Here is a 25,144-nt window from a genome sequence, read left to right on the forward strand (position 1 = left end):
TTAACCTACGTATGCATGCTTATGACATGCATGCGTGGGACTTGTTCAAAACCCTAACCCCAAAAACCCAAAATAGAAAACAGAGCACAAACAAAAAAAATCCTAATTCTAACAACTGTGCATGCTCAGAGCAACAAATAAGCATAAAATAAGCTAAACAAACATGTAAAAACATAAACTAAGCAAAGAAACAAGATTAAAACACAAAATAAAAAGCAAAAAAGAAAAGAAAGGGTTGAAGCTTGATACCTCAAAAAGGACTTTCCAAACTTTGATTTTGACCATTCCCTTCAATAAAATCTATCATAAGTCATTAAACAAGCGATTAGTAATCTTAAACTAAAAGGATTGGGGCCAGAAGAGGTCCCAATCAAATAAATTTGACATGAGGGTATTTTGTGAAAAACTCTCTTTTGATTCACTATTTTCAAGTGAATCTTAAGTTTTTCTTATGAGATTTCTGTGTTTTGAAAATGTACAGTGCAAGGTTTTTTATAGTGAAAAAATTGGGATTTGGAATGGCTCCTAGACAATGTGAGATTCATTCCAAACTTCAGCAATTATTGCAAAAAACTTGCATTTTTCATGCTTCTGAAACCCTAGCTACGTATGCAGGAATGTAATTGTGTATACATGCTTTGGCCTACATACGTGGGCCAAGGGACTCTTTGGTCATTTTATTTTCAAAATAGATTTTTGCTCATTTAAAAGGTTATATTTTCTCTTTTAACACCTTAAGTCAATTTGATATCTGATTAGGCTCTAAACTAACCTTGGGCCTTAGAGTTTGAGCATCATTAGGCAATGGAGGCTCGAGTCGTAAGGAGTACAAAAAGTAGTATTTACAGTGGGCATCTCTCTAAGACTACCCATTAAGCTGGTTGTCTAGCCACTACCTCTACCAGAGTGTGTTGGTTGCACCACTCTCTATTTCTAGACAAAATTACTTGTTTTGTTTCTTTACCTTTCTCTGTTTCTGTTTTTACCTCAATGGATAAGGATTAAGTTACCTCAACACCTACTTCTATGGCATGCATTAAGTGGTCTTAGCTCACACTTACTTCTTTTGGGTGAAATGCTATCCCAACAAGACATTCCCCCAAAAAGGCTTAGGCGAGAACCCTAGAATAGACCCCCCCCTTTCTCCCTATCACCAAACCACACCCTCTAAATATCTTGACCTATGACCCACCTCCCATGTATTGGTTGGGTACAAGTAGGTGGTGCCTTGGTCCTTAGTGTGAGTTCCACTTCGTTTGTGTTTGTCTCCTTCCCTTTACGCCATTTCTACTGCTCTTGCATTGTCTCATTCTTCTGTGTGCACTGGTTTGTGCTTATACATTGTGGGGTGAAGGATATGTGGGCTTTTGGGCCTATGTTTTCTTTCTGTTATCCTTTCCTGGGTCCTGGGTTGGGTATTGTCTAGGCGAAGGCCTTTGTCTCCATAGCCTACTAGGCCCACGTTTTTGTCTCTCTTCTTCATAGCCGTAGGCCTTTTAGCCATTAATCTTGTCATATTGCTTCATTGTGTTTGCTACCTCTTTATTTGGGCCTCCCTAACTGCCTTGCCTTGATTTTACTCTTATTACCTTTGTGTGCTTACTAGCTGATGTTCCTGCCGTCTTAGCCCATTGACCCATTAATTCTCTCCTTTGGGCTTCCTCTGCTCATTTACTACATCCTTACCTCTTATCACTCTTATGGGGTTGTTGGCCATTATTCCTACCATGTTAGCCCATTGATTTTACCACTTTATTCCTTGGGCTTTCTTGGCTCATTTACTTCTTCTTTACCTCTCATTATCCCAAAAAGGTTTAGGCGGGAACCCTAGAATATACCCCCATTTTCTTCCCACCGCCAAACCACACCCTTTGAATATTTTGACCCATGGCCTACCTCCCATGTATTGGTTGGGTACAAGTAAGTGGTGCCATGGTCCTCTAAGCGAGTTCCACTTCGTTTGTGTTTGTCTCCTTTTGCCCTTCACGCCATTTCTGCTACTCTTGCGTTGTCTCATTTTGCTGTGTGTACTAGTTTGTGCTTATCCATTGTGGCGTGAAGGATGTGTGGGCTTTTGGGCCTATGTTTTCTTCCTTTGATCCCTTCTTGGGTTGGGTATTGTCTAGGCAAAGGCCTTTGTCTCCATAGCCTACTAGGCCCACGTTTTTGTCTCTCTTCTTCATGGTCGTGGGCCGTTTAGCCATTAATCTTGCCATGCTGCTTCATTGTGTTTGCTGCTTCTTTATTTAGGCCTCCCTAACTGGCTTGTCTTGCTTTTACTTCTTATTACCTTTGTGGGCTTACTAGCTGGTGTTCCTGCCGTGTTAGCCCATTGACCCATTAATTCTCTCATTTGGGCTTCTTCGGCTCATTTACTATATTTTTACCTTTTATCACTTTTATGGGCTTGTTGGCTATTGTTCCAACCATGTTAGCTCATTGAGTTTACCACTTTATTCCTTGGGCCTCTTTGGCCCATTTACTTCTTCTTTACCTCTCATTGTCCCCATGTGCTTACCACTTCATTCCTTTGGCTTCCTCGGCCCACTTACTTCTTTCTTTTACCTCTTGTTACTTTTATGGGCTTGCTGGCCATCATTCCTGCCATGTCAGTCCACTAGGCTTGTTACCTCTTTTTTTTTTTACCATTTTGCCCCTCGTCTTCCTTTCATTTCCCTTATTGTTAGGCTTCTTTTACTATTGGGCCTCTTGTCAAAAATGGGCATCAACACAGCGTATAAGTTTTTATTTTATTTTTTATTTTTTGAGAAACCTAGGCATATGTAAGTGGTTTCCAATTTCCAATGCACTTTTAATATTTTTCTGTATTATATTATATTATTAAGGGCTGTTTTATATCATATATTTACATTGATCTATGTAAAACTTCAGGAGCCACATAATAGGCACTTCTACTCCACATGTTTGCTTCATATATTTGTATTGATGATAGTTTATGGTTACTTAATTCAAGTAATTAAATTAAGTTTTTTTATTTGATATTGTTATTAATTTTTTGAATAGGATTATTTGTTATATTTATATACTTGTGTGCGTATAAATAAATAAATATATATTCTAACTTAAAATTTTGTTCTATCAAGTTTAGCCCTCATAAAAATAAAAAAAAATTCTAACTCTACCATTGGTCACATGCAACTCACATTATGTAGGTAAATTGGTATATACAAAGGAAAATATAATGTTAGCTCCTATGCAACACCATACCTGAGTCCATGAAATTGGGGAAGCGTTGTAACTTTGTTTTCCATGTTGTGAATGTGGTGTTATTTGGGTGAAGGAAACACTAATAATTCAGGGTGACCAGTAGTATTCCCTGTCACACCCCAAACCCAAAAGGGTCAAAAGCATGAGAAATACATCCCAAAGGTACTTGTAGATTTTTCCTCTTTGGCAAATCAAACTATAGGAGATCTTTATTTTTCTTTCTTTTCCACAGGATAAAAATATATAACCATACTAAAATCTCTACATTATAAGTTAGAGCTCTATAACATATTTATGAACAATAACTAATAATCATGTGCCTCTACATAATACATAAATATATTACAAGACTCCAATTGGATTACACAAAATCACAATCTTATCAAGAATAAGGACCTTAACATTAAGTCTAGGCCTACCATGCTAAAGGCTAACAAACCTCAAGCGACCAACCTCCAATACAATTAATTAAGGTCTCGTTGTAAATAGCAAGATCGAGTCATCAACCATTTACGACAAAAATCTCCAAATTTAATATAGCACTCTAATCATCACCAATGAAGTAAGCTCCATACCCAAGGTATAACTAATTAATTTGAAAAAATGTTAGAGGGTGAGATGAGTCAAAACTCAGTAAGTAGCATAATTCATGAGGGTGGGGGAAATGCAAGTTTCATGATGATGAACAGTTACAAAGCATGGTTTTAATTTGGGAAATTTCTAACTGAATACTGCAAGATCATTTTCAATAATAATATAACAAGAATGAAAAATAATGAATACAAAGTTTCGAAAAATAATACCATACAACTATACACTATAATTTGTGAGCACTAACTATATAATTTCTAAAGCCATAACATCTAATATTCGATAATTTATCACAAATATACCACATTACCACATAGACAAGTTAGGGATCCATCCATTCACAACTAACATGATACTGTCCTCTCTAGTATGCAGTCTCTTGGCCCTATTGGCAACAGCCTCACCCAAACCCTCAAGGTTTTTCTCTCCCCCCATAGGTAGAGAGAACGCGTCATATAGGACCTCTTTTGCATGTGATTTTTTGGCCCCATGGGCAGCAGTCTCACCCATATACAATCAAGGAACCTCTCTCCCCCACGGGCAGTAGGGAAGAACACGTCATCTAAAATAAAAGGGCACTAACATGGATCTGATTCCGTTGTTACAAAGACTACGAAAACCAAATCGAGTGATCACCAAGAAATCACACATGACACGGTGTTAAAACCACATAAAACTCACATTTTACATTACTTTCAAATACATAGTTTATATCTAGATAATTTTAAAAAAAATCTTAAATAATCTAACTTTCACAGAGTTTGTAAGGTTTTCAACGTCATTCTTGTCAAGAGATTTTTTGTCAATTTCTCACATAACAAGACAAAATAAGCATCTTTAAATTTTCTAATATACCATAAAATCAATGATTTCCTTATCAAAGTTTAACTAAAAAATGCTCATATTTTTCATGTCAACAATTCATGCATTTCCCCAAACGCAATATCAAATATGATACACTTTTCATACATAATAATATATGATAAGGTCACAACACAAAACTTTTAAAAAAACATATATTCATATATAATTTTGCAAAAATGTGTTTGACCCGAAGGAGATTAACTTTCCAAGCTTCAAAGGAGAGTAACTTTCCAACACAAAGAACTCAATTTTCCAAGCTCCAAAGGAGATTAACTAAAACCTAAATAATATCAAGCAAACTTATCACAATAAACATAAAGCTTGAAATTGTATCTAGCTACAAATTATGAATTGCCAAATAAGCATTTAATTAGGCAAACCTAGCACTTAATCTCAAAAACAATGTATTCCACTATGAATCAATTTGAAGCCTACGATTCCCCTGAGAATGGATCTCTCTTTTGGGCAAAAAGGCTTTGAAAAAGGATTCGCTTATTCGGGGGTGGGTGAAAGCGCTTGTGGGACCATTTTACATTCATAGCCTTATAATCTTCTCATAATGATTGAAGGTATTATATCTAACATCAAAACCTCAACAATTTAAAAGTACTTCCCACAATATTTACACCACATCAACAAGAGACCCATGATACCAAAATTCATAATATTCTCCAAAACAAACAATTTGAATCTTTGACTAACTCCAAATAATCAATAAAAATTATATTCACTATTTATTTCACATTAAAGAGCCAAAACTCTCAAATCTTTACCACTTAGATAGTCACCATGGTAAAAACTATAAACCCACTCATCAAATAAATCCACCAAGACAAAGCCCATACATATAAACACATAAATATCATTTCCTAGACTTACAAATCACGAGTATCATTATCAAAGCTTAGATAAAAATATAACCTCAACCAAAATATTAAACTCACAAAAAAGATTAAAATATTTTATCTCAAATAAAAAGGATGAAGATGCTTAGAGGTTTCTAAAGATTTTTTGGTGATATTGCTGAAAAAATGATGGTGAGATGGTGGTTTGGAGTGGAACCCGGTGGGAGAGTGGGAAATGCGTGTGGGTGTTTAAGTGAAGAGAAAAGATAGAAAGTGAAAAGAAGAAAAGAGATGGCTCGCCAAAAGAGAGAAGAGATGGTGCGAAAAAGAGTGGTGGGAAATGGTGGATAGGTGGGGGGCACATGTGAATGCAAATTAAAATCTGACCATGCCCCTTTTTTTTTTTTTTTTTAAAGCTGGGACGTTACATTCCCTATATTATTGTTCCATCAGTTGAAAAGGTAATCCTTTTTAGCTCCTTTTTTATCAACTTTAGGATTTAATCGAATTTTCAAGTTACTATAGCAAGGTTTATGCTTTTACAAGCACCTAGACCAAAATTAAAGATAGATATACTCAAGGATAGTGATCTTGAAGTTAATATTGATTCGCTTTTTATAGTGAGTCAGTTAATGAATTGGTAAAATCATTTGTTTTGGGTTGATCTAAGATTGATGGGTCAAGTTGGAGTTTATATGTAACAGAATTTCACATTCGTACTGCTACATATATTTGAATGATCCCTATGGAGGTACAATGATTTTAACTTGTTTAAATTTCTAACATAAAGGAAGAGATTTTTTTTTTTTTAACTTTGCAAGAAAAGATATTTGGGAAGCAAAGATATAAAGAAGCAGTTTGTGAACAAGGAAAAATCAATTCTCCAGCTAATAGTTTGCCTAGCTTGCTACTTAATGGTCCAATTAGGCCTCAAATTCGATTGCACTTGAGATAACATAACAGTCTCTGCAATCTTTGACAAAATCGTCAGTTGTGTTGGTTTAGCTAGTCCAGACATGCTGTCATAAGTACCTGTTTAACCTATACAATAAAAGACAAGAAAAGAGTCAAGGAAGCACTTAGCGTGAAGTATCACAGCCACAGGGATCCCAAGTATAACCCTTTTGTTTAGTTTTGCTCCACTGAATTATGTTTCAATGGCTCCAAACTCTCTGAGTTTGCTTACCACATACTTGACCCTATGAGATCTAAACAAAAATGCCTCATTTTTTTCAATACAAAATCCTAGTACTACATATTATATATGCAAATGGCATAAGAGGGGTGTAATAGGCAATAGTGTGCTGTTAAGAAAGAGAGAGAAAAATCTACTAAGGATGTCTCATTGTTTAAACAAGAATCACTACCTTTATCTAGCTTCAGACTGAGTTATTGTCACTTCATTTATAGAACAAGAAACTCCTGTGACTGAGTCCAAGTTTTTGGAAGGTCCTCTGAAAATGAAAGCAGGTTGTTTAGGAGAAGGAAGAGTTCTTTCACTACTCAACATGAGATGAACTGCTAACATAGTTGGTCGATTTACTGCTTCTTCTTGTACACATAACAACCCAACTTGAATGCATCTCAAGACTTCATCAAAAACACATGACTCCTTTATCGATGAATCAACTATATCCAAGGCTCTATCTTCTCTCCATAGTTCCCAGACCTGTAGTTGGTAGTATTATATAAAAAAAGTTGTACTGTAAATGCAAATGGCAAAAGATTGTTGTTTTCTGTTACTTACATGCCCTATTAAAGTTAGGGAAGGGTGCTCCTGATAAGAATCACTATTCTTTTTGCCACTTACGATCTCCAATAAGATGACCCCTAAACTAAAGACATCTGATTTTGTTGAAAACTTTCCAAATACTGCATACTCTGGTGACATATAACCACTGCAGGTAACCAGTATCAAAAGTAATCTTAAAGTTTGAATAATGTTTTAACTTATTTGTATGCGTGCAATTCTAGTGTGTGTCTATGCTTATGCATGTTTTATACTTACTATGTTCCGACAACTCTGGTTGTTTTGTCTTGAGTTTGGCCCTCTTTGAATATACGAGCCATGCCAAAATCTGAAATCTTGGGATTCATCTCAGCATCTAGCAGGACATTGCTGGTTTTAAGATCTCTATGGATAATCTTCAATCTTGAGTCTTGATGAAGATACAAAATCCCCCGAGCAATCCCAATAATGATTTCAAAGCGTTTACTCCAATTTAGGAATGAACTTCTTGTATGATCTACAATAAAATTTGTTCAAGTATACTCAAAATGTGATGCAATAGTGCTGAAATACGTGGTTTTAGGTACTTCAAATATATTCTTTTTTGCACATATATAATAAAGGCACATCATGAAGGTTATAGATTTTTAGAAAGAAGACATACCAAAAATAAAAGAGTCTAAACTTTTGTTGGGCATGTATTCATAAATAAGCATCTTTTCTTCCTCTTGCATGCAACAACCTAACAGTTTGACAAGATTCCTGTGTTGAAGTTTCGCAATCAACATAACTTCATTTTTGAATTCTTCTATTCCTTGTCTAGAACTCTTGGACAGCCTTTTTACAGCTATTTGTTGTCCATTAGATAATAGACCCTGAAATCATGACTCAAACTTAAGCTTACTCATGACTGTTATTTTAAAGCAACAAAGCTCTATCCGCTTCTTCAATAACTTTGTTCCTATCTTACAGTAATGGAATATAAAATGATAAAAAATTTGCAAGATATCAACAATGTCTATGAATTGTAATTGTACCTTATATACAGAGCCAAAACCACCTTGCCCAAGTTTGTTGGCAGGAGAAAAATTTTCTGTGGCAGCAACTATGCAGCTTAGATCGAAAATCAGTAAATCTGGATGTGTACCACTTTCCTTGAGCTCATTCCCCTCAAAAGAGCCGCTGGTACTCGTAATATGTAATGATTGATTGTGCACTTTTCTCTTCACTGTCCCAAAACATAATTGAGAGACATTGCTTAATATTACTTTGTCATTGAGCATCTATATAATATAGCTCACATCATGTGGACTAATCTAAATGACTCCTGATACATGGGACATTTTGTCATAGCTAAGCCGAACATATGTATATGAGAACAATACAATGCACAAGTGACTTTATTTACCTTTTTTCTTTTTCTTTTTCATTTTCATTAGCCAAATATAGGCTAGAAAGGATACAGGAAACATTGACACAGCAATAGACACTAATGCTAAAGCCAGCTTCCTCTTCTTGCTAAGTGAACCTTTGGATTTCCTTATATACTTAGCTGAAGGAAAAAAGAAAAGAAAAGAAAGAAAGTATGAAGAAAACATGATTCAGAAATTGAAAAAGAGAGAATGAAACTTATAAGAAAATGCAAGCAAGTGAAGAATGCTACCTAACTCAGTTGCATCTACACGAACATTTAGTTCTGACCCTTCATCTGTATACTGTAAAGTGTCGATTAATTCACCATACCATGCGAAGCATCTGGTTCCCTTCCCATCAATATTCGTGCTGCTAAAAGCTGTGCAAGAACAATTCGTCAAGCATGCCTGCTCACACTCTGAGCTACTCATACTTGTGCCTATCAAAGCTCCATCAATTGATGAATCGGGAAGTTTCAAACGCTCCAATTTAACAAACCCTTCTCCATTTTTACACATGAACAACCCCGAGTTCTTCCTCACACAACCCTCAAAACCATCCCTGAAAATCCAATCCCTTGGAGACTTAGGCTCATACCCTGGCATACACATGCACTCAAACTTATTAATATTATCAGGATTGCATTTACTATACGGACCACATTGCCCATACTTGTCACACCGGTATTTAGGTACTGACCATTGTTTCTTCCACTGATGAACACCATCATCCCACATAAGATATCGAAGCAATCCAGTGTTGTCCAACACTACTCTTGTCATGATGGAAGGGTCATCATTATAGTAGTAGACAGACATTTCATCTTGGTTGTTAACAAAAAAATACTTGAAACCTGATAAGCTTGTTTCAAGGAATACATTATTCTCTGGCAAATCTCTCCAATATGGGGTTGAACCGTTGTACAAAAACGATTGTGGAGAGCCATTAAGATTCATCTGAAGGCTATAGTTTCCAGTTCCAGGGTCATCTTTTGACTTCCAAGATGTTAGGAACATGTTTATCCCAGTCATAAGATTCAAGCCAAACTTCATGTTTGGAAGCTGAGTATCTGTAGGATGGTCAAAGCTTTGCCACAACTCCTTTTTGTTATTGTCCTGGACTAATACCAAGTTTCCTGAATCATGAAGCTGAGCTACTGAGGAGGTTGTCACTTGGTCTTGGACAGAAACATTTGTAGACCAAAGTAGAGGGTTATTACTGTCATGGAGGACAAGATCTCCACGTTGGTTGATTGAGAGAACTCCAGAAGAATCAATAATAGGATGGTTCCTATTTGCAACCCACACAACAGTTTGTGGTGTCACTTTGACATACCAAATGCCAAGATACCTGTAGCTAGAGTTGCCGGGGCTGAAGAAGCCTAAGGCAAAATTGTTGTGTTTAGAAATCAAAGATTGGCCATCCTTGATGAATTGGTTTGTTGTTAAGGTGTCAAGGGAAGTGCAAAATTTGAAGAAGAGAATGATTAGAATCAAAGACTTGATCATTTTTTTTTTTCAGCACATCCTTGTTTGTGCAAATGGTTTGTTAACATGGAACATTTTTTTTTTTTTTTTTTTTTGTGGTTGAGACCCTCAAACAAAAAAAAGGTTTGACTACGGTTTGTGCACATGGACTGCTGAGAATTCTCTAGTCGTCAATTTTTCAGCGAAGGCTTTTGTTGACTATCATAACTATTATTTAAAACATTTTGAATATCATTTCTTTTTAGTTTCGGTAAATTCCAGTAAACTTTTCAAAAATGACCATCTTGGTCCCTAATCTCAATTTGGTCCCTAAACGCCGTTAGGGACCATTACTTTACTCTCAGCCTTTCTTCCCTCTCAGAATGTTTATGTTCAATTCTAATATCTCTGAGTCTTGAGTTCTATTCAAAGTGATTATACAAATATATATACACTTAGCCATATAAAACCCTTAAACCCCCAAAAATATCTGATCACAAAGCATACAAACATATCTATAATCATTCATGCTCCAACAAAAACACTATATTAGACCAATTTTCAGACAAAATCCAAATAAAAAAAAATACCCACAGATTCACAGATGACCATATCCAAACCTCACCTTTCAAACCCAAATCAAAAATCACCCCAAAAAAAAAAAAAAAAAAAAAAAACTCAATCCCTAAACCAACCAAGACCTGAACCAACAAAGGAGGAGGAGAACGATCGGTGGCGTTTCCGGTGTGATTCGTTACCTGTGGTAGTTGCAGAGGTCGTGGGCCTCGTTCCCTTGACGTTTGGCACACAGACCTAGACTCAAACCCAAATCCAAACAGAAGCCTTCCGTGAGGAACCAGCAGCAGCGGTGGTGAGGAAAAGCTTGCAAATTCCTAGACAACTGTTTTCATGGCACTGATTCGAAGAGAGAGAGAGAGCAAGAAGATAGTTTTGCCGTTGTGGGTAAAGGAGAAGAGAGCGTATGAGAGGGAGAGAAGATAGAACGTCTGAGAGAGAATAGAAAGCGTTTGAGAAAGAGAGAAGACAAGGGTTTGAGAGGAGAAGCTGAGAATGAGTAACGGGCCTAAACGCCGTTTAGGGTCCAATTTATTCAGGGACCAACTTGGTCATTTTGAAAAAATTTGAAGCTTGTTGGTATTAGCCCAGGTTAGTTTATTGGAATTTATTTTTAGGGTTCATTTGGATAAAATTTGTTTGGATAGAACTTATTACTAGAAATTGAAAATTGAAAATATTGTAAGAAAATAATTTTTAAATGTGTAAATAGTATTATGGGACCTATTTTTAATATTTTTTTTTCTGAATAAAGTGTTTGTGGGTCTCATGAATAGTGCGTAAACAGTAACTTTATCTCTCACACAATAATTCTATGTGCATGAACGCATTAACTTTATCTCCCACACAATAATTCTATGTGCATGAACGCATTAACTTTATCTCCCACACAATAATTCTATGTGCATGAACAGCACCAGTTACTGCTCACGCGCTAGAGAAAATTTTTTTTTTTGAAAACGCAAACTGAAAACGTAGACTTGTAACAGATACTTTAGAGGGCGTTTGGATCCAGCTGAAAACTCACGCGTTTGGTGCTTCAGCGTTTTATTTTTATTTTTTTTAGCCATGATTGTTGACTTTTTTTCATAAACAGTACCAGTGTTTTTTTTTCCTTTTCCTGGACGCACGTTTATCACTGTTCATTGGCCATGAACAGTAATTTTAGGCCAATGAACAATAATTTTAGGCATGAGCAGTAATTTTTCACAATTAAAAATTATTTTACAACAATATTTTTCAGTTTTAAGTTTTATCAAAACGGACCCTAGTACAACTTGATCTACTCGCTGATTAGCTCCTATAGCTGGATGCGTCAAACAGGTTGAATATCGTGGCACACAACTGACACAAGTGCCTAGTTCAACAGACTATCGGTCTTGGCTTTATTTGTATGGGGCCATAATGTTTTAGTAACGACAATCATGAGCAAACAAATCCAGACTTGGGGATTTCACAGGTGGTTCTGTGAAAGCTCCATTCTTTCATTCTTTGGACCATCATATTCTGCTTCGGGCCAAATCTTGAATGATGTTGCATAGATCACAATAGACCATGTCAACAATTGTAAAAAAAATTGTAAAACATATTGAGATTGTACCATTACTCAAAAGTGTTAATAGAGGCAGGGCTACCCATCCTGCCTTGAGTTAGTAATGTGTTTTTAAAATGATGATTGATACAGTCGGGCCTTGCTAAGGACTGAAATAGAAGCTAGTGATAATACACGAGGACATTAGTCATGTAGTAAACTTTTTTTCTTTTATTATTATTTTTTTTTTTGGCCTAAGGTTTTAGAGTATCACGCCTTCAAGGTGTTGCATTGCAATTTGCATAGGCACTCTCCTTATTGAGGAGTAATTATCACTTGTTTTAGATACATGCAGTGAACTCTCTTCCAACAAATAGGTCCCATAGATCATGGGAGCCTCCTATTGTGAATGGCTGTTACATATACATATATGAGATTGAGGGCCATGTTCAATTGCTCTCAATAACTGAAATTGAGAGTTGAAAAAAGTAACTTTCAATCTCATTAAATAAAAATTAGAAGTAAATAATGAAAAGTTAAAAATGGAAGAAGTAAAAATATTTTGTGAAATGAATGAGAGCAATTGGATCAAGTACTGCAATACCCTAGATTGCTATATATGATATATTTGTATCTTAATCCACATATATGATACATCTGTAACAAGAGATAGCATCTCGTTGAGGAGAGATATAAGTATTATATGAACCAAATGGTTTAGTGGCTATCTTATAGAATAACATTGATGGGCCTAATTGGTAAATGAATTGATTAAATCATTTGCTTTAGGTTGCTCTAAGTTTTTTTTTTTTTTTTTTTTTGTTGGGGAGATTTCAACTTATGGTGTCAATTCATTATAATAATTTTTTATCATTCGACCAAAATACCAATCGATTTTCAGTTGCTCAAAATTTAATACATGAAGTTAGGATTTATATTCCATAAACTGCCAATTCATGTACATATTGCAACATATATTTCAATTACAGAAAATGTTTGGTTTCAAATTTCAAATTCAAATATGCTTGCAGTTATTTTGGTCCAACCCATAATATGGTGATTAAAAAGATACTTCGAAGTGTGTAGTTTTAATTATATGAGTTTTTTAATGAACTAGTCGCGGACCCATGCATGGGAATAAATAATTATTTTTTAGTTTTAGTATAATATATAATTTGTTCTCTAAATTTTGTAAAATAATTTATCTCTCAAAAAATTAAAAAATTACTTTTCATTTATCTATCTCAAAAAATATATCATCATTTTATGGTTTGGATTTGTTTGATTGATATTATTGATTTTTTGGGCGGTCCATATTTTGCTAAATTATGTTATCTTGCATTATATTTTCCTAATTTTTTTCTTATACAACTAAATTATTTAAGTTTCAAATATATTATTCAAAAATTTTATTTTCCTAAAAGAGATTATCATATTTATAATTTTTCTTATTGTAAGGGTAGTTTCAAACTATTGATTGGGTATTGTTTACTAATATGGATACATGAGATTGTAGCTGCATATTTCTTGGACATTCCTAAGAGACTATACCATATTATAAATTTAATATATAAAATATTATGTAGAAAAAAGTATACTTTATGTCTGAAATTGAATACTTCACCTATCAAAATGAAAGAAAATAATTTGTATAACAACGTAAGGAGAACATGATCTAACCAAAAAAAAAAAAAAGACTGCATAGACTTTATTTATTAAGATTTAATTGCCTTTAACCGGATCTTTATATTGCATTTATTGTTGTTACTATGCTGTTATTGAGCCTCCTCATCCTTTACATCATTGGTTACATTATTATTCTTTTTATTATTTATATTCTACTTTTAAAATTTTGACAATATTAATATATATATATATATATATATATATATATATGTATGTATTGGCTTTGGCTTTAAACCAAACAAGCACATTGAACAATTTGAACCAGTAATAGCAACCAACTAATTGTCAGGGCTGGTCGAACAAGAAGCACAAATTTATCTTAGGCAGTTTTAAGTTTACATATTCATATAATTTAATTTTGATGTTATAACTAAATAATAAATCAATGAAAAATTGAAATTAAAATATAGTCTATACATATTCATCTTGGACAATTTTAATATTTGATAGACACATTTAGATACATAGCCAACATTTTATTTTGATATAAATATAAAGGACAAAACTTAGGTACAGTACTTAAGGTGTTTTTCCTTAGGTTCCTCTCTTATGATTCAGTCATGTGACTACTTAATTAAAACATACATTTTCATTCCATGAGAAAAAATCAATATGATATAATCTTAAGAAGGGAACCTAAGGAACAGTACTTAAATCTTGCACAAATATAAAATCTAATTTCCAAAATACCTAAGTATTATGTCAAAAAAAAAAAAAAATCAAACAAAAGCTATAAAAGAGAGAAAGAGAAAAGACTTAAGATGGAAGACTTGTGTTTGAGATGAGTTTGTAGCTAAAGAGCCGGAGTAAATAGTTTGAGAGTTTTGACTTTTAACAACTGACTAAAAGTCGGTAACTATTTTGTGGTTTACAGCTTGCTCTATATTTTGTGGCTTACAACCGAGTAAATGTTGCAGGCAAGGTTGTCAAAATCGGGATCCTACGTAGGATCGTGGGAGGTAGGTAGGATCGAAGATCGTAGGATCGGATCATAAATCGTAAGATCCAACTTATTTTCAGATTTTAAACAAAAAACCTATTGATAGTAACTTTGTATGTTATATAATTACTTAAAATATAAATCCATCCATTAAAAAAAATTGCATCATAAAATGTAATTTGCACGCACTACATCGTTCTTATGTCATTCTAATGAAGCAAAATATATTTAACTTTTGACATAATGTATCTAAAAAGTTCAGTACATGTTTAATTAGCAATTAAGTACCAAAATATTATCTACACATATGAAAAATGTTTTCCAAATTCTAAGTTCCAAATCCAAAATAAGTTAGGCTAGTTAGCATATAAAAACTAGCTAACTACAATTTTACAATATGTAATCTAAAAGAAAATTTTCAATCTAAGGTAAACTAGCTAATTAAATAATGAAGATCCTGTTTCATAATTTTTCAAATTTTACTTAATTTAGTTAACAAAATAGAAAAATAAAAACCTTAAAAGCTTTGTCAAAATCATATACGCAACACAACAATATGGAATTAAGCTAACAAAGTACAAATAAATGATAAACTACTAAGTACTAACTACCAAAACAAATTACCAGAAACCTTAAAGGCAGCAATGGCTCATGGCAACATTATTGAGAGGGTTGAGAGGTGCTGGGTTTTTGACTGAGTTTTTTTTTTTTTTTAAACGTTAAACTTAAGTTAAGAAAGCTTAAAGGCAGTGATGGCTCACCATTAACAGGGCTGAAAGATGCTATGTTTTTGACAAAGGGCTAGTTATGGCATTTTTCACGTTTTATATTTTTGATAATATCGCAATCTCGATTGATCGAACTAGATGTCAAGCTTGAAATCGAAAATCTTATACGGTCTAGCCAGGAATCAAGCTAGCAGTAAAACTGATAGAAACTTTAGTTTTCTTGCTCTAAACTTGATTCTTTCTTGATCCGAACTTGGGTCTTTGTCTTGGACTATAAAATACATCTTTAACCCACTTAAGACACACCAAAAACACTATGAATTGATTACATTTATCGTATTTGCCAACTACAAAAATATGGACTCTACAAAATGCATTTTCTTTTCTACGAAGTTAGAAACACCACTGTTGTGAGTACTAAAACTGTTATTTCTAAGGTAAAGTTCCTAAATCTAATGCTTTAATGACATTGGTTTCAATTGTGTGGTTTTATTTTTTTTTTTTGGTTCTAAAATTGATATTTACTTTTTTAGGTCTTATTATTCTATGAAAAAAAATAGTTCTTCTTAACTCAATAAAAATAATCACTTCAAAATTATATAAAACATGGTTGCCTATAGATAGTGAAACACAAGTACATCATTAGATTTTATGTAACAACATTTGTGAATGCGATACAAATAGATGATTAATTTAGCATAAGTATGTTAATATTAAAAATGAATTGGCTTCTACAACAGTTTAAAAAAACAGGAACAGTTAAAGAAAGAAAATGTTTTGTTTTTGAAAACATTAAACTTATACCATAGGTTTTTTTGAGATTTTATGTTGACATAGGGGTAAATTTGGGACTTCAATTCATTATTGGGCTTCTAAAACCTGTTGGGCTTGTGGGTTTAGGTTTACCCAAATGAATCCCACTTAAAAAAAAAAAAAAAAAAAAATTCAAGCCAAATGGTAGGATCGGTAGGATCGGTAGAATCCCATACGATCCTACGATCCTATACGATTCTACACGATCCTACCTACGATCCTAACATTTTTGCGATCCTGCTACGATTTAAAACTTTTTGGTGAGGTGGGATCGTAAAATCGTGCGATTCTACGATCTGGATCGCGATTTTGACAACCATGGTTGCAGGTATATGTAAGTTTTTTATTTTTTGAGAAACCTGCTGGGTATATGTAAGTGGTTTCCAATTTCCAGTGCACTTTTAATACTTTTCTATATTATATTTTTAAGGGCTATTTTATATCATATATATACATTGATCAATGTACAACTTCAGAAGCCACATAATAGGCACTTCTACTCCACATGTTTGCTTCATATATTTGTATTGATGATAGTGTATGGTTACTTAATCCAAGTAATTAAATGAAGTTTTTTTTTTATTTGATATTATTATTAATTTTTTGAATAGGGTTATTTGTTATATTTTTATACTTGTGTTTGTGTGTGTGTGTGTATATATATATATATATATATATTTTTTTTTTAACTTAAAATTTTGTTCTATCTAGTTTAGTCTCCATAAATTTTTTTTGACTCCACCACTAGTTACAGGAAACTCACATTATGTAGGTAAATTGGTATATACAATAAAGGAAAATATATTGTTAGCTCCTATGTAACACCATGCCAAGTCCATGAAACTGGGAAGCGTTGTAACTTTGTTTTCCATATTGTGAATGTGGTGTTATTTGGGTGAAGGAAACACTAATAATTTGGGGTGACCAGTGTAATGTATTCCCAGTATTATTGTTCCATCAGTTGAAAATGTAGTCTTTTTTAGCTCCTTTTTCATCAACTTCAGGATTTAATTGAATTTTCAAGTTTCTATAGCAAGATTTATGCTTTTACAGGCACCTGGGGCCAAAATTAAAGATGGAAATACTCAAGGACAGTGATCTTGAAGTTAATATTGATTCGCTTTTTATAGTGAGTCGGTTAATGAATTCATAAAATCATTTGCTTTGGGTTGATCTAAGATTGATGGGTCAAGTTGGAGTTTATATGTAACAGAATTCCACATCACATTTGTACTACTACATATATTTGAATGATCCCTATGCAGGTACAATGATTTTAACTTGTTGAAATTTCTAACATAAAAGAAAAGATATTTGGGAAGCAAAGATATAAAGAAACAGTTTGTGAACAAGGAAAAATCAATTCTCTAGCTAATAGTTTGCCTAGCTTGCTACTAAATGGTCCAATTAGGCCTCATTTTCGTTTGCACTTTATATAACAGTCTCGACAATCTTTGACGAAATAGTCAATTGTGTTGGTTTGGATAGTCCAGACATGCTATCATAAGTACCTGTTTAAACTATACAATAAAAGACAAGAAAAGAGCCAAGGAAGCACTTGGCGTAAAGTATCACAGCCACAGGGATCCCAAGAATAACCCTTTTGATTAGTTTTGCTCAACTTAATTATGTTTCAATGGCTCCTAACTCTCTGAGTTTGCTCACCACATACTTGAACCTATGAGATCTAAAAAAAAATGGCTCATTTTTTCAATACAAAATCCTAGTACTACATATTATATATGCAAATGGCATAAGAGGGATGTAATAGGCAATAGTGTGCTGTTAAAAAAAAGAGAGAAAAATCTACTAAGGAGTAAGGATGTCTCATTGTTTAAACAAGAATCATTACCTTTATCTAGCTCTAAACTTAGTTATTGTCACTTCATTTATAGAACAAGAAACTCCTGTGACTGAATTCAATTTTAGTATAGTAGGCATTAGTTATGGAGGGTATGTGACATATCGGATGGCTGAAATTTATCAAGATGAGGTGGAGAAGGTTGGGATTATGAGCTCTGGTATGTGTTACACTGATGACCAAAAGGAGGAGCAGTTGACGAAGATAGGAAGGAATGTGTTTGATTTTATAGTGCCAGAGAAAGCACAAGATATGAGGCTCTTCATGAACTTGTGTATATACAAGAATAGTCCATTCAAATTGATACCAAATTTTTTCCTGATGGGGTTTGTCCAAGTAAGTTTCTTAATTATTGCTTTAGGGGCTAATTTTTAGTTGGAGATTTGAGTTTCTCTCCTTAAATTAATTTCTTTTCAAGCACATATCATTATTCTAAACCCAATTTTAAATAAGATTATAATTTATTAGAAATTAAGCACCAATATTATCACCAAAGCAATTTAGACTAAAAAGCATGGGACTACATGCTCAATACATGTGATGGCTTTTAAAGGAACAAAAATTTCTCCAATTTGTTCTTCTTTGATAAGTTATTTCTGATTATATTGGAGATCATTTCAACGTATAGAATATTTAAAAGGATCTCAATTGCAAAAATAAAAAGAAGATTTAGTCCCATGAAATGCTGAATCATTCCCACCTCATTTTTATTCTAGATTGATTCTCTCTGAAATTTCTCCCATCTGATACCAGATTTGTATGTTAAGCCACACCAAAATGCATATATTATTACCTCCTTTATGTATTTCACTTCCACCTCGTGAGCATATGTGCACTTTTGTATTTCTTTGTATTGTTAATTATTGTTTTGAGCAATGATTATATAATATTCCAACTCTAAATCTCGTGCTTTGTGGCAACACATTACACGCATTATTCTCTCATGCTTGGAATATATATTACACGCAGGATCTTGATGTTAATGAAAAAAGTGACATAGAGATACTACTCTTCTTACAACATAAGTTTACTCGATAGGCATTACAAAGTCGCGTGTCAAATTTGAAATACAAAACACAATATTAATTAAGAAATTATTTATTATGTGCTTGATGCAGCATACCGGCACTAATCAGATTCACTATCACATTAATTTGTAAGACTTTGTAGTAGAAGTGAACATATCTTTAGCATATATATATATTTTTAATGAAAAGTGATTTTTCTGGTTTCTTTGACATTATACTCTCATTGAGTCATTGTAAACCTCCCAACCACATTAGCCAATTTTCAATATCTCAATTTGATTTTTCATTCTTGTCACACTTGCTAATAGCCTGAGACACTCCTAACACTACTTCCAGCTATGTGTGGTTCAATAAGCCAGGTGTAGTACTTATTTTTAGATACTATCGAAATTTCAATCAATATCGTCAGTTTCATAATGATTGATTTTTATTATTAAGTCAAAGCTACAATAGATTGTTGAAAATTTATGCCTTAAGGGGTTCCCTCTTGTAGTTTTATAGTCTCATTTTTTCTGAGCATAATTACACTTTTGCACTATTCAGCGAAAACCTTTTTTTTTTTTTTTGCACAATTTATTATATAATCAAACTAAGTTAATCCAAACACAAGAAAATGGGAAAAATGTACTGGAGCTTCTTGAACTGACAAATCCACATGATCTACGGACCCCAGTGAATCTATCCATGCACAAGTACACTTTCTTCAAGTGAGCCTGTGATTTTCTACTCTGCAACTTTTTAATTTAATGTGAGTTAATTAGTAGGAATAAAATCATTTGTTATGGGTTGATCTAAGATTGATGGGTCAAGTTGGAGTTTATATGTGACAGAATTTCACATTCGTACTGCTACATATATTGGAATGATCCCTATAGAGGTACAATGATTTTAACTTGTTTAAATTTCTAACATAAAAGAAGAGATATTTTTTTTGAACTTACAAGAAAAGATATTTGGTAAGCAAAGATATAAAGAAGCAGTTTGTGACCAAGGAAAAATCAATTCTCCAGCTCATAGCTTGCCTAGCTTGCTACTTAATGGTCCAATTAGGCCTCAAATTCGTTTGCATTTGAGATAACACAACAGTCTCCGCAATCTTTGACGAAATCGTCAATTGTGTTGGTTTAGCTAGTCCAGACATGCTGTCATAAGTACCTGTTTAAACTATACAATAAAAGACAAGAAAAGAGTCAAGGAAGCACTTAGCGTGAAGTATCACAGCCACAGGGATCCCAAGTATAACCCTTTTGATTAGTTTTGCTCAACTTAATTATGTTTCAATGGCTCCTAACTCTCTGAGTTTGCTTACCACATACTTGAACCTATGAGATCTAAACAAAAATGCCTCATTTTTTCAATACAAAATCCTAGTACTACATATTATATATGCAAATGGCATAAGAGGGGTGTAATAGGCAATAGTGTGCTGTTAAAAAAGAGAGAAAAATCTACTAAGGATGTCTCATTGTTTAAACAAGAATCATTACCTTTATCTAGCTTCAGACTCAGTTATTGTCACTTCATTTATAGAACAAGAAACTCCTGTGACTGAGTCCAATTTTTTGGAAGGTCCTTTGAAAATGAAAGCAGGTTGTTTAGGAGAAGGAAGAGTTCTTTCACTACTCAACATGAGATGAACGGCTAACATAGTTGGTCGATCTACTACTTCTTCTTGTACACATAACAACCCAACTTGAATGCATCTCAAGACTTCATCAAAAACACATGACTCCTTTATCGATGAATCAACTATATCCAAAGCTCTATCTTCTCTCCATAGTTCCCAGACCTGTGGTTGGTAGTATTATATAAAAAAAGTTGTACTGTAAATGCAAATGGTAAAAGATTGTTGTTTTCTGTTACTTACATGCCCTATTAAAGTTACGGAAGGGTGCTCCTGATAAGAATCACTATTCCTCTTGCCACTTACGATCTCCAATAAGATGACCCCTAAACTAAAGACATCTGATTTTGTTGAAAACTTTCCAAATACTGCATACTCTGGTGACATATAACCACTGTAGGTAACTAGTATCAAAAGTAATCTTAAAGTTTGAATAATGCTTCAATTTATTTGTATGCGTGCAATTCTAGTGTGTGTCTATGCTTATGCATGTTTTATACTTACTATGTTCCAACAATTCTGGTTGTCTTGTCTTGAGTTTGGCCCTCTTTGAATATACGAGCCATGCCAAAATCTGAAATCTTGGGATTCATCTCAGCATCTAGCAGGACATTGCTGGTTTTAAGATCTCTATGGATAATCTTCAATCTTGAGTCTTGATGAAGATACAAAATCCCCCGAGTAATCCCAATAATGATTTCAAAGCGTTTACTCCAATTTAGGAATGAACTTCTTGTATGATCTACAATAAAATTTGTTCAAGTATACTCAAAATGTGATGTAATAGTGCTGAAATACGTGGTTTTAGGTACTTCAAATATATTCTTTTTTGCACATATATAATAAAGGCACATCATGAAGGTTATAGATTTTTAGAAAGAAGACATACCAAAAATAAAAGAGTCTAAACTTTTGTTGGGCATGTATTCATAAATAAGCATCTTTTCTTCCTCCTGAATGCAACAACCTAACAGTTTGACAAGATTCCTGTGTTGAAGTTTCGCAATCAACATAACTTCAGTTTTGAATTCTTCTATTCCTTGTCTAGAACTCTTGGACAGCCTTTTTACAGCTATTTGTTGTCCATTAGATAATAGACCCTGAAATCATGACTCAAACTTAAGCTTACTCATGACTGTTATTTTAAAGCAACAAAGCTCTATCCGCTTCTTCAATAACTTTGTTCCTATCTTACAGTAATGGAATATAAAATGATAAAAAATTTGCAAGATATCAACAATGTCTATGAATTGTAATTGTACCTTATATACAGAGCCAAAACCACCTTGCCCAAGTTTGTTGGCAGGAGAAAAATTTTCTGTGGCAGCAACTATGCAGCTTAGATCAAAAATCAGTAAATCTGGATGTGTACCACTTTCCTTGAGCTCATTCCCCTCAAAAGAGCCGCTGGTACTCGTAATATGTAATGATTGATTGTGCACTTTTCTCTTCACTGTCCCTAAACATAATTGAGAGACATTGCTTAATATTACTTTGTAACTGAGCATCTATATAATATAGCTCACATCATGTGGACCAATCTAAATGACTCCTGATATATGGGACATTTTGTCATAGCTGAGCCAAACATATGTATATGAGAAGAATACAATGCACAAGTGACTTTATTTACCTTTTTTCTTTTTCTTTTTCTTCTTCATTAGCCAAATATAGGCTAGAAAGGATACAGGAAACATTGACACAGCAATAGACACTAATGCTAAAGCCAGCTTCCTCTTCTTGCTAAGTGACCCTTTGGATTTCCTTATATACTTAGCTGAAGGAAAAAAGAAAAGAAAAGAAAAGAAAGAAAGTATGAAGAAAACACGATTCAGAAATTGAAAAAGAGAGAATGAAACTTATAAGAAAATGCAAGCAAGTGAAGAATGCTACCTAACTCAGTTGCATCTACACGAACATTTAGTTCTGACCCTTCATCTGTAAACTGTAAAGTGTCGATTAATTCACCATACCATGCGAAGCATCTGGTTCCCTTCCCATCAATATTCGTGCTGCTAAAAGCTGTGCAAGAACAATTCGTCAAGCATGCCTGCTCACACTCTGAGCTACTCATACTTGTGCCTATCAAAGCTCCATCAATTGATGAATCGGGAAGTTTGAAATGCTCCAATTTAACAAACCCTTCTCCATTTTTACACATGGACAACCCCGAGTTCTTCCTCACACAACCCTCAGAACCATCCCTAAAAATCCAATCCCTTGGAGACTTAGGCTCATACCCTGGCAGACACATGCACTCAAACTTATTAATATTATCAGGATTGCATTTACTATACGGACCACATTGCCCATACTTGTCACACCGGTATTTAGGTACTGACCATAGTTCCTTCCACTGATGAACACCATCATCCCACATAAGATATCGAACCAATCCAGTGTTGTCCAACACTACACTTGTCATGATGGAAGGGTCATCATTAGAGTAGTAGGCAGACATTTCATCTTGGTTGTTAACAAAAAAAAACTTGAAACCTGATGAGCTTGTTTCAGTGAATACATTATTCTCTGGCGAATCTCTCCAATATGGGGTTGAACCGTTGTACAAAAACGATTGTGGAGAGCCATTAGGATTTATCTTAAGGCTATAGTTTCCAGTTCCAGGGTCATCTTTTGACTTCCAAGATGTTAGGAACATGTTTATCCCAGTCATAAGATTCAAGCCAAACTTCATGTTTGGAAGCTGAGTATCTGTAGGATGGTCAAAGCTTTGCCACAACTCCTTTTTGTTATTGTCCTGGACTAATACCAAGTTTCCTGAATCATGAAGCTGAGCTACTGAGGAGGTTGTCACTTGGTCTTGGACAGAAATATTTGTAGACCAAAGTAGAGGGTTATTACTGTCATGGAGGACAAGATCTCCACGTTGGTTGATTGAGAGAACTCCAGAAGAATCAATAATAGGATGGTTCCTATTTGCAACCCACACAACAGTTTGTGGTGTCACTTTGACATACCAAATGCCAAGATACCTGTAGCTAGACTTGCCAGGGCTGAAGAAGCCGAAGGCAAACTTCTTGTGTTTAGAAATCAAAGATTGGCCATCCTTGATGGATTGGTTTGTTGCTAAGGTGTCAAGGGAAGTGCAAAATTTGAAGAAGAGAATGATTAGAATCAAAGACTCGATCATTTTCTTTTTCAGCACATCCTTGTTTGTGCAAATGGTTTGTTAACATGGAACATTTTTTATTTTTATTTTTATTTTTATTTTTTGTGGTTGAGAGACCCTCAAAAAAAAAAAAGGTTTGACTAAGGTTTGTGCACATGGACTGCTGAGAATTCTCTAGTCGTCAATTTTTCAGGGAAGGCTTTTGTTGACTATCATAACTATTATTTAAAACATTTTGAATATCATTTCTTTTTAGTTTCGGTAAATTCCAGTAAACTTTTCAAAAATGACCATCTTGGTCCCTAATCTCAATTTGGTCCCTAAACGCTGTTAGGGACCGTTACTTTACTCTCAGCTTTTCTTCTCTCTCAGAATGTTTATGTTCAATTCTAATATCTCTTAAGAGTCTTGAGTTTTATTCAAAGTGATTATACAAATATATACACTTAGCCATATAAAACCCTTAAACCCCCAAAAATCTCTGATCACAAAGCATACAAACATATCTATAATCATTCATACTCCAACAAAAACACTATATTAGACCAATTTTCAGACAAAATCCAAATCAAAAAAAATACCCACAGATTCACAGATGACCATATCCAAACCTCACCTTTCAAACCCAAATCAAAAATCACCCAAAAAAAAAAAAAAACCCAATCCCTAAACCAACCAAGACCTGAACCAACAAAGGAGGAGGAGAACGATCGGTGGCGTTTCCGGTGTGATTCGTTACCTGTGGTAGTTGCAGAGGTCGTGGGCCTCGTTCCCTTGACGTTTGGCACACAGACCTAGACTCAAACCCAAATCCAAACAGAAGCCTTCAGTGAGGAACCAGCAGCAGCGGTGGTGAGGAAAAGCTTGAAAATTCCTAGACAACTGTTTTCATGGCACTGATTCGAAGAGAGAGAGAGAGAGAGCAAGATGATAGTTTTGCCGTTGTGGGTAAGAGAGAAGAGAGCGTATGAGAGGGAGAGAAGATAGAACGTCTGAGAGAGAGAATAGAAAGCGTTTGAGAAAGAGAGAAGACAAGGGTTTGAGAGGAGAACCTGAGAATGAGTAACGGGCATAAAGCCGTTTAGGGTCCA

At 34.2% G+C, this 25,144-nt stretch overlaps 2 protein-coding genes across 8 annotated transcripts; both read right to left on the bottom strand.

The window, feature by feature from the left end:
- Positions 1–274: 274 nt before the first annotated feature.
- LOC142636301 (G-type lectin S-receptor-like serine/threonine-protein kinase RKS1) lies at positions 275–11,476 on the bottom strand. Of its 3 annotated transcripts, none has more exons than XM_075810477.1 (8): positions 8,921–11,476; positions 8,666–8,809; positions 8,295–8,485; positions 7,922–8,132; positions 7,537–7,774; positions 7,276–7,426; positions 6,896–7,197; positions 275–300 (listed from the first exon to the last, which is right to left on the bottom strand). In XM_075810477.1, exons 1-7 carry the CDS (start codon positions 10,176–10,178, stop codon positions 6,898–6,900), a joined length of 2,493 nt encoding a protein of 830 aa, XP_075666592.1. In that variant the 5' UTR covers positions 10,179–11,476; the 3' UTR covers positions 275–300; positions 6,896–6,897. The 3 variants fall into 3 exon arrangements, with proteins under 3 accessions (XP_075666592.1, XP_075666591.1, XP_075666593.1); XM_075810476.1 differs by lacking the exon at positions 275–300 and adding an exon at positions 3,456–3,814; XM_075810478.1 differs by lacking the exon at positions 275–300 and adding an exon at positions 5,640–6,569 and having other exon boundaries at positions 8,921–10,196.
- Positions 11,477–20,060: 8,584 nt separating this feature from the next.
- Positions 20,061–25,144, bottom strand: LOC142635991 (G-type lectin S-receptor-like serine/threonine-protein kinase RKS1). Of its 5 annotated transcripts, XM_075810043.1 has the most exons (9): positions 24,793–25,142; positions 22,817–23,701; positions 22,557–22,700; positions 22,186–22,382; positions 21,813–22,023; positions 21,428–21,665; positions 21,167–21,317; positions 20,787–21,088; positions 20,061–20,463 (listed from the first exon to the last, which is right to left on the bottom strand). In XM_075810043.1, the coding sequence occupies exons 2-8, from the start codon at positions 23,616–23,618 to the stop codon at positions 20,789–20,791; spliced, it is 2,043 nt and encodes a 680-aa protein (XP_075666158.1). In that variant the 5' UTR covers positions 23,619–23,701; positions 24,793–25,142; the 3' UTR covers positions 20,061–20,463; positions 20,787–20,788. The 5 variants fall into 5 exon arrangements, 4 of the variants coding, with proteins under 4 accessions (XP_075666158.1, XP_075666156.1, XP_075666155.1 ...); XM_075810041.1 differs by having other exon boundaries at positions 22,186–22,376; positions 22,817–25,143; XM_075810040.1 differs by having other exon boundaries at positions 22,817–25,143.

This window comes from Castanea sativa, chromosome 5 (genome assembly GCF_040712315.1).
Source record: "Castanea sativa cultivar Marrone di Chiusa Pesio chromosome 5, ASM4071231v1".
Classification (NCBI taxonomy): domain Eukaryota; kingdom Viridiplantae; phylum Streptophyta; class Magnoliopsida; order Fagales; family Fagaceae; genus Castanea; species Castanea sativa.